The 16,735-nt window shown below is 33.2% G+C and overlaps 1 protein-coding gene across 3 annotated transcripts in view; it reads left to right on the forward strand.

Annotated features, from left to right (window-relative positions):
• Positions 1–16,735, forward strand: part of LOC126807812 (kalirin) — a 128,350-nt gene that overhangs the window by 81,165 nt on the left and 30,450 nt on the right. For all 3 annotated transcript variants that reach the window (XR_007674178.1, XM_050532647.2, XM_050532648.2), the window contains exons 40-45: positions 8,585–8,764; positions 10,506–10,592; positions 11,925–12,067; positions 13,295–13,361; positions 14,361–14,464; positions 16,290–16,359. Coding sequence is in view for 2 of the 3 variants with exons in the window: in XM_050532647.2 (XP_050388604.1) it covers positions 8,585–8,764; positions 10,506–10,592; positions 11,925–12,067; positions 13,295–13,361; positions 14,361–14,464; positions 16,290–16,359 (651 nt within the window). In the remaining variant the exon portion in view is untranslated. The remainder of the gene's footprint in view (positions 1–8,584; positions 8,765–10,505; positions 10,593–11,924; positions 12,068–13,294; positions 13,362–14,360; positions 14,465–16,289; positions 16,360–16,735) is intronic.

Genomic DNA, 16,735 nt, shown 5'->3' on the forward strand with positions numbered 1-16,735 from the left:
GCCCGTCTTCATTAGCCCAGTTCGGAGCAAAACAGTAGGACGTTAAACCCCATTTCATTTCATTTTCATTAATTTATATTAAAACAAACTACAAACATTTTGGGTGAGTTAATGTTAATCAGGAAAAGCTATTAATTAATGGATAAGCTCAAGTGTTGATATAAAAAGGTACATGATTATAACTAGAGACAATTGCATACACATGTAATAACAAAATAAACAATAAAGGATTAATGCGCTATTGGCATTTTTCGCTAAAATATCAAATTTCTCAAGGCTTAATCCACACTAATATGTACTCAATTGATTATTTAGAATTTAATTAAGAAAACAAAAAAAAAATATCAACGCTAAATAATGTTCTGGCTTGGATTTATTTAAAAAAGATCTATCAATAAATTTTCGTAGATAACAAAATGGCGTCGGCATAGATCTATGAAATTTAAATTTCACATATCTTTTTATAAACTAAACAGAATTGAACCATCTTTCACAATTTTATAGTTTGCAAGGGATTCTATAGTTGTTGAAGGATGCATCTGGATTTTAATTAATAACCCTATAGCCTGGTAAGCTTATTAACTACTATCAGTATCAAAGGTGCCTGGTCATACTCAATATCCTGCTGTGTTGACTACCATATTGTTATTTGGGCTACTTTCCCCGCTGTTGACTGCCATACATTTAGCATGTAATTGTTTCACATAAATATTTATTGTGACAGTAGTTATGTTGGTAGGTATATAATTGGCCTTTTGTTGCTTTAACCCCATTCTTCAGCTTCAAAACAAATATTATGACTATCACATGGTTTTTATCTCATTTCTTTAATTATAGTTCTATTACTACATAAAATTCTTGTAAATAATAGACCCAAACTATTTCTCTACAAGGCTATGGGGGGTTGGATGGCCGAATGGTTAGCACGTGCGTGCTGTATCATAAAGCCTGTCATTGAGTCAACTGGCGTGGTTTCGAATCCCCGGTTGTACGTGACAAGGAGTAGGGTCGCCTGTTCAACCTCGTGGGTTTTCTCCGGGCCCTCCGGTTTCCTCCCACTGCTAAAGACCCCTACACGCAAGCGAATTATTGAAATAAAATTAAACCATATGTTAGTCCCGAAATGACCTAGTTTGTGTCGAGTGGACGTTAAACCCCATTTCTCTCTCTCTCTCTCTCTACAAGGCTATATACTAATTAGTATTCTTCTTTTGTCTCTATTTGGGGCTGCAGTGGCTCAAGTGTTCAAACCTATGGATATGACACAAACTACACAGACATTGCAAGCAATAAACAACAAATATATCAAATCAAGTTCATTCATGAATAGATATGGGTGTCAGCCGTAAGTGTCCATTGCATAGTTTCGTGTCTGTTTTTAAAAAAAACTCACAAAAGAAACTGAAAAACTTAGCAATGAAAACAACAAAGAAGCAATAGAAATGATATTAAAATGGTTAAAATTAACCACTTAGGAATAAAGAGTATTTAATGTGTAATGGGTATACAAAAGCAAATATATTTCTTTAAGGTTCATTTTTAATTTTATTTACTACAGACAAAACAATAGTGAGAATTTAGTGAAAATATAAATTGCTCGAGGTCATTATTCATATCAATGACAAATTATGAATTATTAGAGACTGTTACCGCAGGCAATAAATTTTAATTAATATTACCAATAAAATTTGGTTTCCGTTTCATTTCACAAATTGAAATATAGTTTGAATAAATGCAAATTTTAGTTTCAGAACGACATACTCCTTTACAGTTAATTTGCTGCAAAACCAGCCTGTATTCTTTCTGAAAATAGTTTCATTTTTACAATGTTTAAAGTCGTATTTTTCTATACCATGTAAGCTTATATCAAGACGGACATACACCATTTTGAATCCTGATTGCCATGGTTTCTTTTATGCACATTTCAACATGTATATGGCACCGTTGTCTTTCGTGCCCTTGCTATGACTAGACACTGTTCAGTCCTGAGTCTTGCACCAGAAACTCCTAGTTATTAAGTCAGCGCTTTACTGAGTCAGTGTGGTGCTCCCTTTTTGACTAATATTTACCTGTACCTATTGATAAATATTGCCCGATTTCTGCTGGAAAATGTCATATTTTTGTCTAAAAATGCTTTCTTGTGCCCCAAAATTGTATTTTTAGACATCCTAATATGCCTAGTAGGTTTTCTCAATTCATTAAGACTAAATTTAAGCTTATCTATATTACTTATTGTTTAAGAAACAGATTATATTGTTTCTGAATTTATTTCTAGCGAGTTACAAGCACAGGACCCTCAATTGATTGGAAGCTAAAAAAAAAATATATAATAGTTATGGATTTTCACATGTAATAACTATGTATTACTGTGATTTAACTGGTAACAGTTGATCAGATTTTCCATTCACAATGAAAGTATTGATTTTCTTCAACCTAATCCCAGCTTTTGCTGTTTTCACTTGATTGCTTTGCAATATGTGGTGCCTCACAGTTTATTCTAAACAAGCATCAAATGATATGTTGTTCGCACTTAGACATATGATTATGATCATTAGGGACTATAGGCTCTTTAAAGATGGTCTCATTTTGTCCAAAGAACATCATCTCCCTATCTCTTCACTCACTCTCTCTCTCACTGTCTCACATCATTTCATGGTTCATGTGAATAAATAGTATTGATGCCAGAATGAGGCTCTGCTTCTGCTGAAGTCGTCTGCCTCTAAGGATATGCAGTAAATGGTTTCAGTTGATACTAGAGGTGGATTTGTTGTTAGATAAACTGTATTTGTGCTCTCATTTGGCATAGTTTATCTGGTGGAAATGATAAAACCACTACTTAAAAGATTGTTTATGTTTATTTCGAGTCATAAGGAAAGACCAGCTTATGTGTGATGATAATAATACAGCTGTGATGTGTTCATCACCGTTTGTTGAGCTCATGTCAGTCTCCATTGAAATAAGCTGAATATATCATAGGACTCTATTGTGAAGTGAAGTATTTAAATCTTATGTTATATACTGATGTACTAATGTTTTAGTGTCATTGTGAGTTAGTGTCATTAGTATAAACCTACTGCATCCATGATTGATATTTTGACAAGAATTACAGCCGAGAATGAAACCAAGCTGAAATATTGATTTTGTGCTATTATAAGAAGGACGTAGATTTCCCAGCTCTGGATGGTGGGCGAGCCATGTTTTCATAGATATTTTCAATGTTGTGGTCAGTGAAACGACCAGTGGTCGTCTGAAAATTGATTGTATTATGATGCCAGATGATAATTTGTCCGGCAGTAATATAAAAGAACAATATTGATCATCGTTTTGAAAAGAAATCATCGTGATTTTCATTGTGATAGTTCGATATTTGTGAATGATCGACACATAACATTATCATATTCCAACTCACAGGAAATGACAACAAGATGGATATATTTTGGGAGATCTGTCGTACAGTGCTGCCTTAGAGACTGACATCCATCTTATAATCAAAGTAATTGCTCAATCCAGTTTATATTAATTGGGGAAAAATTTAATCTTAATTAGTGGTAGAAAAAATTAGGATAGAGAGATACTGACTGAATCCAACTAAGGAGAGGTCTAGATTTTTTTTTGGCAGACAGCCATTTCAAAGTTAATTCATTACACAAAAGGCAATTTAAATAGTATGTTGTACTTGTAACGTTTATTTAACTCTATGTTATCTGTAGAGATAAAAAGGACAAACAAATGTAGTTATAATTTTTTATCCCTTCCGAAATATTTTCTAATTAAAAAAAACACATCCGTAGTTATTTAGGTCTGCATATTTATCATATCATAGAACAAAACAAACTTACGACTTAATGAAGATTCATGTTGATATAATTTTTATGACAGAAATATTTTCTAATTTAAAAAAACACATCCATGTTTATTTAGGTCTTGATGGGTCTCTTTATTTATCACAGAAGGAAACAAACCTCATTTTTTAATGAAGATTAATGTTGATATAATTTTTATGTTGTCAAAAATATTTTCTAATTAAAAAAAAAACAACAAAAAAACCCACATCCATATAGTATAAATTTGGTCTTGATGGGTCTGCATATTTATTGTACAACAAAACAAAAGCCAGGACTTAATGAAGATTCAGATGGAATGTAGCTAGGTATACAAGCAATTAATCATCCCGAGTACACATTGAGAATTTAGCTTTATCCATGCTAAATGTAGACAAACAAAAGGTAAAACTCAAAATTCGGGATACGTGACCTTTATGTGACTTATCAGTTACAGTACAAGTAATTTTGGCTATAATTGCTACTCTAGCTGTCAGATTGCTACTGTGCGTGGAAAACTTCTTGTTTACTAATAATTGATTATTTTTTCCTCATCCTGTCTGCTTTAACAGATAAGTAATGAACTATACGAATATCAGTATTATATATAAATATCACTCACTTTATAATCAAATTTCTATAGGTTTGAAAATAGCTAGAAAATCAATTAATTCTATTTATATCCATCTGACGGGGAAAACACAGCAGTCAGTCGTTAGAATGTTATGAATTATCAATATGTTGTAAATATTATTCTTTAATTTGATTCAAAATTTGTCAGTCTTTGATTCTCATTGATGGGATCTTTGTCAGTCTTTGATTCTCATTGATGGGATCAGATATATCAAATATATACAGTAAGAATTGTTGATGATAGTATTAATTTTTCAAAGAAAAGTATAACAGATAAATGGCATCAGGTTTTCTAAAAGATTAGGCATTAGTACTTTTATAATTCAAGAAGAAAAACCTTGGAAATAAGAATGTACTTTACTTGTTTTTAAAATTGTAGGCATCCATACTTTTTTAATTCAAGAGGATAATTATTTGAAAAAAGTACAAAGTACGGTACTTGTCTATAAGAAAAAAAATCATTTCCGAGTGTTACTCTGTTTAGAAACTTCATAATGGGTTAATGAAAGGAAGGAAGCATATGTAAATGATTCAGTCTCCACCTAAAATATGTAACAGGTTGAAACCAATTTATGTCCTTCATGATGGAATAAAAAAAAAAAGTCTCCACTTTAAGTTTCTTTTTGATATCAGAATCTGATTTTCATAATTCTAATTTGTTTTATTATTATTATGGTTAAGCCTTTTAATTAAAATTTCTCTGAAACTATGTTAAGTGTTTGTTGACACTGATAATTTGAATCATAACAACACTCTCTTTCAACAGTTCTATCAAAGGTTGGAGGAAGTCTGGCTACAAACATTAGATTTACAGGAAGTGTTGAGCCAAATTAGTTCCTTAATATGGCCGAACATTTCATGGTTATAAATTCAAAGGAGGAAGTCAAAGATAAAGTACTATGAAAACATTAATAACTCATGAATCTAAAGACCATATAAAAGTTACGAATGAACTCCAGTAAGCTTTTCCAACAGATGCTCAGATCAAAAGACTATCGGGACGAAAACACTAACCCGCATTCATAATTAACGCATTGGATGATTTTATGCATGCGTGAAAGATATTGAATCGACCATACATACGTGAAGCTACAAGATAATGAAAAGACATTAATTTTCCATCAACTTCATGTTCCAAAGAAACAAATATTGTCTGTTTTTGTCTCCAGAGGCGTGAAATCATTGGACTAGAATGGGAGAAGTTCAATCAATGATCAGTGCCAAATTCCAGGTAATTCTTTAACCAAATATGAAGTGTCGCTATCGATGGTAATTGTTACGCCCTTGTTTTTACAGCACAGCAATTACCGGTAGCCGTAATGTATTTAGAATACCAGTAACTAATCCCAATGTTTTAGGTTTGTTTATGAAGTAAACAACATTTCATGTTATTATAGGTTTTGAAGAGTAACAATGCGCAATTAGCATGTTTAATGTTCTCGATGGGCTTGAAAAAAGATCGGAATGATTTCTCTCTGTTTTAAGAATCTTGGGGTTAAGACTGTTGGGGCTTGGGTGGGGTCAAGTGGTCTAACACTCTTATTACTCTCTCTCTCTCTCTCTCTCTCGCTCTATTTATTGAAATGTTTGAGATGGATGTATGTAATATGATGTAATTTGCATTCACCACACCTATAATAACATTTTTATTACTTTCTATCTCTTAATTAGTCAACAATTTTACATTCCTTACAGAGCTGCATCTTTAATTATTGGATGAATAATCCTTTAGGGCAGACACCATTTAGTTATACAACTTCATTTCACACTTGGCTGATCATTTTGATCTTTTCAGTGCTTGTTTGAAATTGGAGAGCCAGTTTTCTTCTCATTTTTTGTTCGGTTTAGTTCCATTTGATGGTTTCCATCTTCTGCATCATCATCATCATCATAGATTTTTACAACTTTAAATTCTTTTTCAACTTTTGTGTTCACAATCAAATTTACAAAAGGTCCAGTTTTGAAGCAGGCAAATGTGTGTAGAACTTAATGGTGCAGTTAGGTCTCTTTCAAATGTTGGTGTTTAAAGGTGTGCCAAAGGAGATATACCTATTGTATTTTCAATAAGGTATAATTGTGTCCAGCAGGTGGTTTACCTATCAAGTTTTCATCTTTTTAAGGGGTTTTGACTTTAAAACTTTAACACCTGATAGGTAGAAAACAACCTGATCTCCAAATATTTTTGGAGTGACCTGACCTTGGGCTAAGCTATTAAACAAGTCACCGGTTGAGATTGTCTTGATATGAAATCTCAGTAGATATATAAATACTTACATACCTACATACAGTGATATTATATATCTTAAGTTGTGAGGTGGTTTAATACAAGATTATGGTTGGTTTGAATGTATTTATGGTGTGTTTCTATGTAGGACAGCATGAATAAGACTTTATATACAACTGGGTCAAGCTTTGTTTGTCCAAGTCCAATCTTTTATAGATGTTCATGTGAAGTAGTATGTGCAGAGTTATGTTTCCAGTGCAGATGCAGAACATTGAAATATATTTTTTGAATTTTGGAAATTAATTAATTAAGCAGATTTATTGTGTTAACAACATACTTTTACAGGTGCCTAATTTGACAGATGAAAGATTGTCATGGATGATCAAGTTTATTGACTATACACTGCATTTATACTATGTAGCCCAGATAGTGGGATAGTCTTCTTTTTTTAAAGTCGGCGATAACTTACATGTTTAAATCTGTGTTCCGCATTTATATATGCGTGTGATAATGGATATGGATAATTTTATCGTAAAGATATTTTGTCCTTGTTTTCGTTCAAAAACTAAGAAATATCATGTGAATGCCGTTATTGAAACAGAGCTGAAGAAACAGGTATAAGATATTTTCTGTAGTATTTTAGAGTGTATATTATTTGGGAGGCTATTGTATCACACCTTTCTTATTGTGTTTGAGTTGTGTTGATCGAATGATCAAAAGAATGTAGGGTTCACCTTGTCTGAAGTACTATACCACATATTTATCCTGGAAAATTCTTTAGTTGATGTGGGTTCTTTCATTTGATACAAAGATATTGTCATATAAAATGGTGTTTTGAGCAGATTTGTACATATTTCACTGCAGGTTTATTACCCTGTGCTTGCGTTCTCTTCTCTTGTTGTGGGAAGTTTTGTTTTCATTTGCACCAAAATCAACCGTTCATGACCAAAGCTTGCTGGAAACCACAGGGTTATTCTAGAACTTGTTGAAGTAAAATGAAGCTCCTGGAAGTCCACTTATTTGTGGTATCCAATGTTATAGGGTGTTAAATTCATACAATTCAAACGCTGCCATGGTATCTAAATTTATTGGCTTTGTGTCGAACCATACAAACTATTAACCTTAGCTAATGGACTGAAAAAATGTGAATATTACAGACTGTTATCTTTTTTAGAAGCTCTTGTACAAGAGGGTATTTTAGACCACATTGTTTATTGGGTTAGTTTGGAATTTCCTTGGCAGTGTTTTGGGTAATCAGTTTTACCTATGACTAGGAGCCATGGGTGGTTTTATCTGATGATACCAACACCTTATGTTATAAGACATCTGTTCTGCATTCTATTCAATTGCCGATAATTCGCGAACATCTTTGGGTTTTTTGCCTTTAGTTACATGTAAATAGTTTAGATTATAATGCTGTAATACTCTGAGCAACTGTTCCAATAATGGCGTTCTCAACAGGATTTTGGACCGATATTTATTGCATAGATCTAAACTTGGATCAGATTAATTACTGATATATTCTATTACGTAGATCTAAACTTGGGTCCTGGTTACTGATATATTCAATTACGTAGATCTAAACTTGGATCAGATTGCTGATATATTTTATTAGTAGATCTGAACTTGAATCCTGATTATATAGTCTGTTGTCCATCTGATAATTCACAATAAATTGATCTTTCTTATATAGGATTTGCATTGTCTGCAATATCACTGCTGTGGATGCAGATGTTAATCCACCTGGTAATACTTTTAGGAAAGCAGTAATAAAGTCATTCCTTTTGACAAACAGAAACACAAAAAAAAAATGGATCCTACCAAAGTCATAATTGAAACAAAATGGTGACCTTACTTATTTGAAAATATTTTTTAAATTGATTTTCATTTGCTTTTCTTTTTCCAGGATCAGTCTGAAGGATCTCAAAATGCCGAACAAATGGTTGGTCAACCGGTGGTTTCTCCAAAAGGAACTCTTCAAGTTACCAATGAAGAGCCAGAACCAGCTCAAGACATTGAAATGCCGCCACCTATGGAAATACAGGACCATTCTTTTAAAGCCAACCAAGATTCATCACAAGATGAGGTACGTTAAAATAAATGTATAGCAGGATCTGTCCACAACTCATTCAACAGGGAACATCAGTTAAGGCTAGGGCTAGGTTTATCCATTGGTCGACAGACTCAATGTAACAACATTTGGAATGGAGATTTGAATTATATTAACATTATATAGCTTATTTGAGTTCATTTTATGTTTCATTCAAAATTGAGTCATAAAGACATAAATTTGTAAAATCTGACTTGGTTACGGTACGTTAAGTTGATGCTATGTAGCGAAATTTTGAATGTACATTCTAATCATGTGCATGGCTCAATCGTGAAAATTTGAGTTTGTTTTATAGCTCATTAAAATTCAATCCACAAAGCTTTTAATTTATTCAGAATATCAGAATATCACAAGTAGGCCTATGCATAATTTAGTTTACAGTTCTGGAATAATAATTTTTATAACATGTTCATTATATAGCTCAATCGTGAAAAATTTGAATTCGTTTTACAATTCATTAAAAATTCAGTCCTCAAGACTTTAATTTATCAAATCTGATAATGTGATAAGATATCTCACAATTGATGTATTACTAATTCAATTTACAATTGTTAAAAAATAGAAATTATTTATACTACTAATGATACCACTCTCAAACAATTCGCATAATTTTCAAGATAATTTATGATTAATTGGCATGCAATAAGTTGAACTAGTTATTTCCTCTGTATGTGACATTTTTATGGCCTACCAAACATTTCTGACAGACATATTCATGATGGACTTAATGTGATAGCAATATACTATTATAGTCAGCCAACATACATTAGTTTACCCGTACATACCGTAGTTCTGGTATATATTTAATAACTTTGAAACAAGATTTTTTTATATTTAAACACACACTTGAATACTAACATATTAAATTTATCTTATCTAAACACTTAAGAGCAAGACTTATTAATACAAACAAAAGCTCTTTTTTGGGTGGGGGGGGGGGAATTCATGTTAAGCTACTTTTTTCTCTATAAATTCAATTATTTCATGTACGGTATTAAATTTGTAAATATTGTTGCTCTCTCTGTATCAAGATTTTTGACACTCAACAGATGATTCAATACTGATATATATATATACAGCCCAGGAAATATTAATTTGTAGTTTTACCTAACTGTCAAACACTGTGTTAAACTACTACCTGAGATTTACACATTGTGCAGTCATGTATTAAAAACATCAATAAAAGCACTAGATAAATGGTCTTTTTACTTAGCATTGATACATACTTAAAGGCTCAATACCACTCTTGTTGTAACTGAATAATATGTCCCAATCTTTATTCTGGTCAACAAATTGTACTATTTTACAATATTCCAATTAATTGATGATACAAATTTCATCTTAACACACCTAATTTAAAAAATTGGAAAAATTCAACTAAATGATTTGAAAAGCCTGATGTAAAGCTTTTCAAATGTTACTTGGATTTGAAAATATTTTTGAACCCTTTGGACAAGTAAAATAGGATTTAATGGATAATTTACACAACAGGTAGGACACTTACACATCTAGTACTTAGAATAAGGCTATTTTTTATTTTCTGGAGCTGTCAAGCCAGCAAGAGTGTTAAACATTGTAACATGTGTAGGCCTACCAGTATATAGTTTAATTTATAGTCCATGATCATGAATAATGTATAGCATCTCTATTACATTTATGCCCATGACATTTACATGCTTGTATGCCTCTAAATGTTTTAAATATTAACTTATTTTAGGCAACATCATTGAAAACTCAGATTGATAATGCAACCAGTTCTTTAGACCTGGCCACAGAAATAGAAAAAATAGTTAAACAAAGAATGGTAAGTTGGTTTGTTTTATACCCTGTGATTTGGAAGAAGCAGAGGACTATAAAAAGGGGTTTGTCTCTCGGTCCATGGAACACAATAACTCTGCTTCAGATTGAGATAGAATATTTTAAAATGGTGCCGATCAAGTTCATTAGATTAATCTCTTGATTGAGTTCGATGATATGCATTTTCCATTGAGACCAAGCACAGATAAGAAATTTGATTTTTTGAAACACAACAACTCTGATTCTAATTGAGTGAGAGTGATAAACTTCATTACATTTACTATCAATACCTTGAGTAAGTGTGATGACGAGCATTAATCTGCTCAGGTTATATAAGCAGGTTGGTAAACAATTGGATTGCTTGATGCGTTATAAAAAGATAAAATTAATGAGTGTGAGGAGACAGTAGACTGACTGTTGTCAGTTTAGATAATATCTTGGACATTCATAAAAAGTTGTCCTTTATTTCACTAATTCATAATACACCTTTCAAAATTTGAGTTCCGGTCTTCATTAGCCCAGTCGGAGTAGAACAATAGGATGTTATATCACATTTCATTTTAAAACATGAGTGGATATTTGAGTATGGTTAATAAAGGTCGAGTACAGTCATATGATAACAGATTTGGCATTTAGTACCAGACTTACTATAATACTTGACCTTTGGTATTAAATTTATATATGTTATTAAAATTTGATCGCTTGACACAGTCAATGGTAGGAAAACAAATTGTACATATATTCAGACTGGATAAAATGCTCTAAATAATATGAGATGGAGAAGCTATTGTTGGGAGGTCGGAAAAATCCACGCTGCGGGATAGACACCACTAGAGTAAGACGTGGGTAACTGTAAAACTAGTCCTAACCCTGACCTCACCAATTGGTGTCAATTTCTTCCCAGCCATCCTGAAAATAGACAACCAGTATTAGATTTGTTCCATCTGACAGCCTTGATTATCAAGATATGAACCATTGCACAGTCGGTGATGCTTATCATTATCAAGATACAAACTATTTCAATAGTAATGGTCTTCACTACTTTAAATGAATGGTAAAAAACATATCACATTATTGTTTATCAGTCACTATAGAATTAGATCTATTCACTTAGTGACACGGCAAAAAGGAAATATTGTCCTTTCAAAAGCTGTCCGCTATTAGAAGAAAGCCTTAATAATATAACAAAAATAAAGATTTGAATAGGGTGTTTACAATTTTTTTTTTTCTCACTCTTCATTGCCATTGCAACTCCACAGTTCATATTTCTTAAAACACTATATGATTTATATAGTCTACTGGTTTCTGGGAAACTCTAAGTTTATTTGTATATTTGCAGGATCCTCCATCTGAAAGTGGTAGTAAATTTGATCCTAGTCTAGGATTAGGAGCATCACTAGCTGATGATAAAGATGAAGAGGATGATAAATCTGATGGTAAAGATTCAGAAGATGATAAAGCCAAATACCTTAAAAAACGAGAGTAAGTTTCCTCCCAAGATTAATGCTTCCTCCGAGTGTAATGCTTCCTTCTTGGAATTGAGTAAAAATACTCAGTATGATTCCCAGAATATTAAATGTGCAGGATTTTTTGAGACACCAAGAAAAAAGAGTGCCCCCCCCCCCCAAATATGAAGTGTGGCTTAACATGGTAGACATGTTAATTAAGCATACATACAGTAAGTGGGTGTGGCTTACTATGGTAGATATGTTAATTAGGCAAACAGTAAGTGGGTGTGGCTTACTATGGTAAACATGTTAGACAAACAATGAGAAGGGGTGTGGCTTACTATAGTAACCTACCTTAGCTTCATTTGGGGTGGACTGGAAGGGGGATGTATTCAGATTTTTTGTGTATAATTGAAAGTTCTGTAAAAAGAATGGATTTAATGGAGGTCTTAAAGTCGTTCGTAACAAAAGAAATGGTTTGGGTGCTTATCATAGAAAAATTTGCCCTAGTAGTTTGAGAAGAAAAGTAGTTAAGATCTCAACTATGTTACAATAAATACAAACTGTTCAAAATCACTATATTATTTGGGTCATTTTGAACCTGTTGTTTGCTAAAAGTAACAAAACTACCTTATATTGGTTGATTTGATCACTGCCCTGAGCATTTGATTGTGATGATGAAGATAAAATATTGTGTACCTGTTGTTTGCTAAAAGTAACAAAACTACCTTATATTGGTTGATTAGATCACTGCCCTGAGCATTTGATTGTGATGATGAAGATAAAATATTGTGTAAATGATGTACCAATATGTCATCCATTTCTATAGTATTGACCCCAAGGGGGTTGAGTGGTCTAACATGCACTTTAGATCATGAGATCTGTCATTAAGACGAGTGGCATAATCCGATCCCAGACTTGTACGTGACAAGGAGCAGTCCAACCTGGAGGGTTTTCTCCAAGTCACCAGGTTTCCTCCCTCTGCTAAATCATAAAGACTTTTATGGGCAAACGAATTACTGAAATAAATTTGATACATGTTAGTCCCAAAATAACTTAAATGTACAGCGCAGTGGATGCTTACGACTGGCCCCAGATCCCTTCACTTGATTTGATTTTTGTTTATTTCTTGCAATGTGTCTGTATTCTGTCTTGTAATGTAGGTTTATCTTGTAGAATTTGGTTTGTGTGTAGTGCCGTCCCCCTGTAATACTATATTAGTTTATGATGTCCATGTAATAAAATGAATCTTTTATTATAGGTTTGTGATACAAGAATTAATAGATACAGAAAGAGATTATGTTAAAGATTTAGGTTTAGTTGTTGAGGTAAGATTTTTAAAAATCGGCTAATATAAATGTGTTTTAATGACTTAGTTCAAGGTTCTTTATAAAGTGATAATTTGCCAGTATTTCCCTCTTAAAAGTTTTAGCATATATTGTAACATATAAAACCAATCCTGTATTTACAACCTGTTCATTATTGTTTACTTAGTTTTCAAGATCAGGAGTGGTCACTTTTTTTCTAATGTATTAAGTAGACCTACTATGTTAATTAATTAAATATCTGGGGATGAGTATAAACAAATTGAAGAATTTTGTAAATATTGATGTTGGTTTTCAACTAATCTGACTCAGCTAAGAAACATCGGTATGGGGGTGGGGGGAGACATAACCTGTCCAGTACATAATAAAAATCCTGCACTGTTTATAAAATTATTGTGAATGACCTAGGGTGAAGATTGATTAATGTGCCTTGGAAGAGATCGTTAAATGGGGGGGGGGGGTCGTCGAATGGTTAAAGCGTGCAGATTTGATCATACAGTTTGTCATGGAGTCAAGTGGTGTGGTTTCGATTCCTGGCTTGTATGAGACAAGAAGTAGGGTTGCCTGTCCACTTTCCTCCCATTGCTAAGGACCATATGTTTTTCCTGAAATGACCTAGTCAGTGTTTCTTCTCTAGATCGTTATATAATTGTTTTCTGGAAATTTAACAATTGCCTATCATTCTAACCGAATATGGAAAAATTGCCAGGCGAGTAAACGAGCAGGTTTTTTTTGTTTCATTTCGTAAGGCAACAGCAACACTAGGACTTTGAACCCCATCTATTTTATTTTCATTTCATGCAACAGCTGCATATATCTAATTGAGAAAAACCATGGCGAAATAGAGTGTTATTTTAAGCAACCAGAAAAGGAGCAACTAAAATTCAGTAATTTGTTATTAATACTGACTTTGATGATAATCTTCTTGAAATTTCCAATGTTTCAAGTGTATGTTCTTTTCTCATCAAAGAAATAAATGATAAATGTGTTGATGTTTTCTAGGGTTATATGGGGTACATGAAGGAAAATGGTATGCCTGATGACATGGTAGGAAAAGATAAAATAGTTTTTGGAAATACTCATCAGATATATGATTGGCATAAAGAGTGAGTAGATTGATTATGATTGTGTGAAAACCGTCAGAGAGACAACAATAATGTCTTTGTGATAGATTTGGTTAGCATACCAGAATATCATGTATATTTAGATAGTGATGCACCACTCATAAACAAAACCCATAACAAAAACCCACGGGCGTCCAAGACACAGAATATACATGCAGACATTGCAAAACATAAATATCAAATATATATGTCAGGTCAAGCAAATTGATCCGGAGGTGGGGGCAGGGAGTGTCCTGTACCCTGTAGACAAACATATATATATCAGGTAAAGCAAATTGATCCAGGGGTGGTGGGGTCCTGTTGTAGGCATTCACTGCTCTGTGCAGTCATTAACCTATAGTGATAAAGGTTTGAGATGGAGCAGTGTAATCGACCCAGGTCATTGGTAGCCATGTGGTTTATTGCATGAATTGTTATCTATGAACCAATCCTTAGATTGATCTCTGGTTTGTATGTGATAAGACTGTAGGGTTATCTGGTACTCCCTGTTTTCACTTGTCAGTTTGTATGGGACATACTGTTGGGTCATCTGGTACTCCCTGTTTTCACACTTGTAAGAGGTTGGGTCTGCTGGGCTGATATGTAAAGTTTGGCTTAGCAGTTCAAATGTGATGAAAACATATGTTCCTTCTGTGCAACCCATGACGGTTGAAGTTCGATAAAAAGTAGGCAGAAAGAAGTCTGTTGTCGGGGCAAAATTCTCCTTCCTAACCTTGCACATGTGACTATAGCAAAACAAATACGGAAGTGGTGATGAAGTGTTAAAATCCCTGCATTGGCCGAGAAAGTTCATCCAGATTTTCCAGCGTGGTTCTCCCTTGTCAGTGATTCAGGACGGAGGGGCTGACAAGGAAAGCTGTCTAGTCGTTCGGATGGGACGAAAAACCGAGGTCCCGTGTACACATTGGCGTGCACTGTGCACGTAAAAGATCCCTTGACAGTTGGTATTCGATATAAGAGTAGGCCGTAGTGCCACTGTCCGGGCAAAATTTCCCTCATAGCACACTGTATGGCGTATGCCCGTCTTCATTAGCCCAGTTCGCAGCAAAACAGTAGGACGTTAAACCCCATTTCATTTCATTTCATTTTCATGACCACCATAAACCCATCATATTGAATAAGGAAGTGAATTTTCATTTAGCTTGTCTCTTTAATATGTTGTTTTTCCCAACAAGGCATGTTCACTGGAAAGGTGTTGAAATAAGAGCACAGGTTGTGTGAGGTGTGATTACAGTTGTTGTGAACATGTTACTGACTGTTGTCTGATTGATTGTGACATATCAGTATGATTAAAACATGGAGAACATTTCTATTTATAGATATCATCAGACATTAACACTTATGTCTTAATGTATATTCTACTCACATTTCACAAACTACTCATTATTTATACAAACTTAATAATATTTATATAATGGGTTTTTTATGGGTAAACTCATTTAAACTTTAAAGAAGCAAAACCTCTAAGTCTATATAATCCATTAATGTTTTATAAGTACAGAAATAAGATTTAAACTGTTTATCTTGAAATTCTTGAGAAATAAATGTGTTAGTAGGGATAGGTGGTCGAGTGGTCTATCGTCTATGCTTTAGATCATAAGGTCTGCAATTGAACTGAGTCAAATTTGATCCCAAGCTTGTAGGTGCCTGCCCAACCTCATAAATTTCTTCCCCCTGCTAAAGACCCAAAGGTAATTATTGAAATAAAATCTATCATATGTTAGTCACAGAATACCCTAGTTTTTGTCATTGCTCTTTAAACTACAATTAGTTGAGATATTGAAATGATTTTGAATTTGTTTTTCAGAACATTTATGGCTGAAATAGAAAAATCTAGTGAGGAACCAGAAAGAATAGGTTCTTTATTTGTAAGATATGTAAGTAATTTTACTTTTTCTAGAACACTTGATTATAACTCATTACAGTATGTGATTACAGTATGTGAATTATTTTTGTTAGTCCTTGGAAAGTAGACTTTCCAAATGGGGAAAACATATCCTAAACAAAACTAGAACAATTATGTGTGACACAGGCATAACGATAAGAGAATATTTATCGAAACGTTGTGTTTTGTGTATAATAAACCAGTGATTGTTGTCCCATATAACTGTTCTAGTTTGGTATAGGAGGGCTGGCTGAAAAGTTCTAAGCTTGTCTGTGAAAGACCTGTATGGTTCAACAATATTTATGTAACCTGATATTGCTGTAGGAAGGATTCTTATTTAAAAGATTTTAGTGAGTCTGTGAAAGATC

This window comes from Patella vulgata, chromosome 9 (genome assembly GCF_932274485.2).
Source record: "Patella vulgata chromosome 9, xgPatVulg1.2, whole genome shotgun sequence".
NCBI classification, from domain to species: domain Eukaryota; kingdom Metazoa; phylum Mollusca; class Gastropoda; family Patellidae; genus Patella; species Patella vulgata.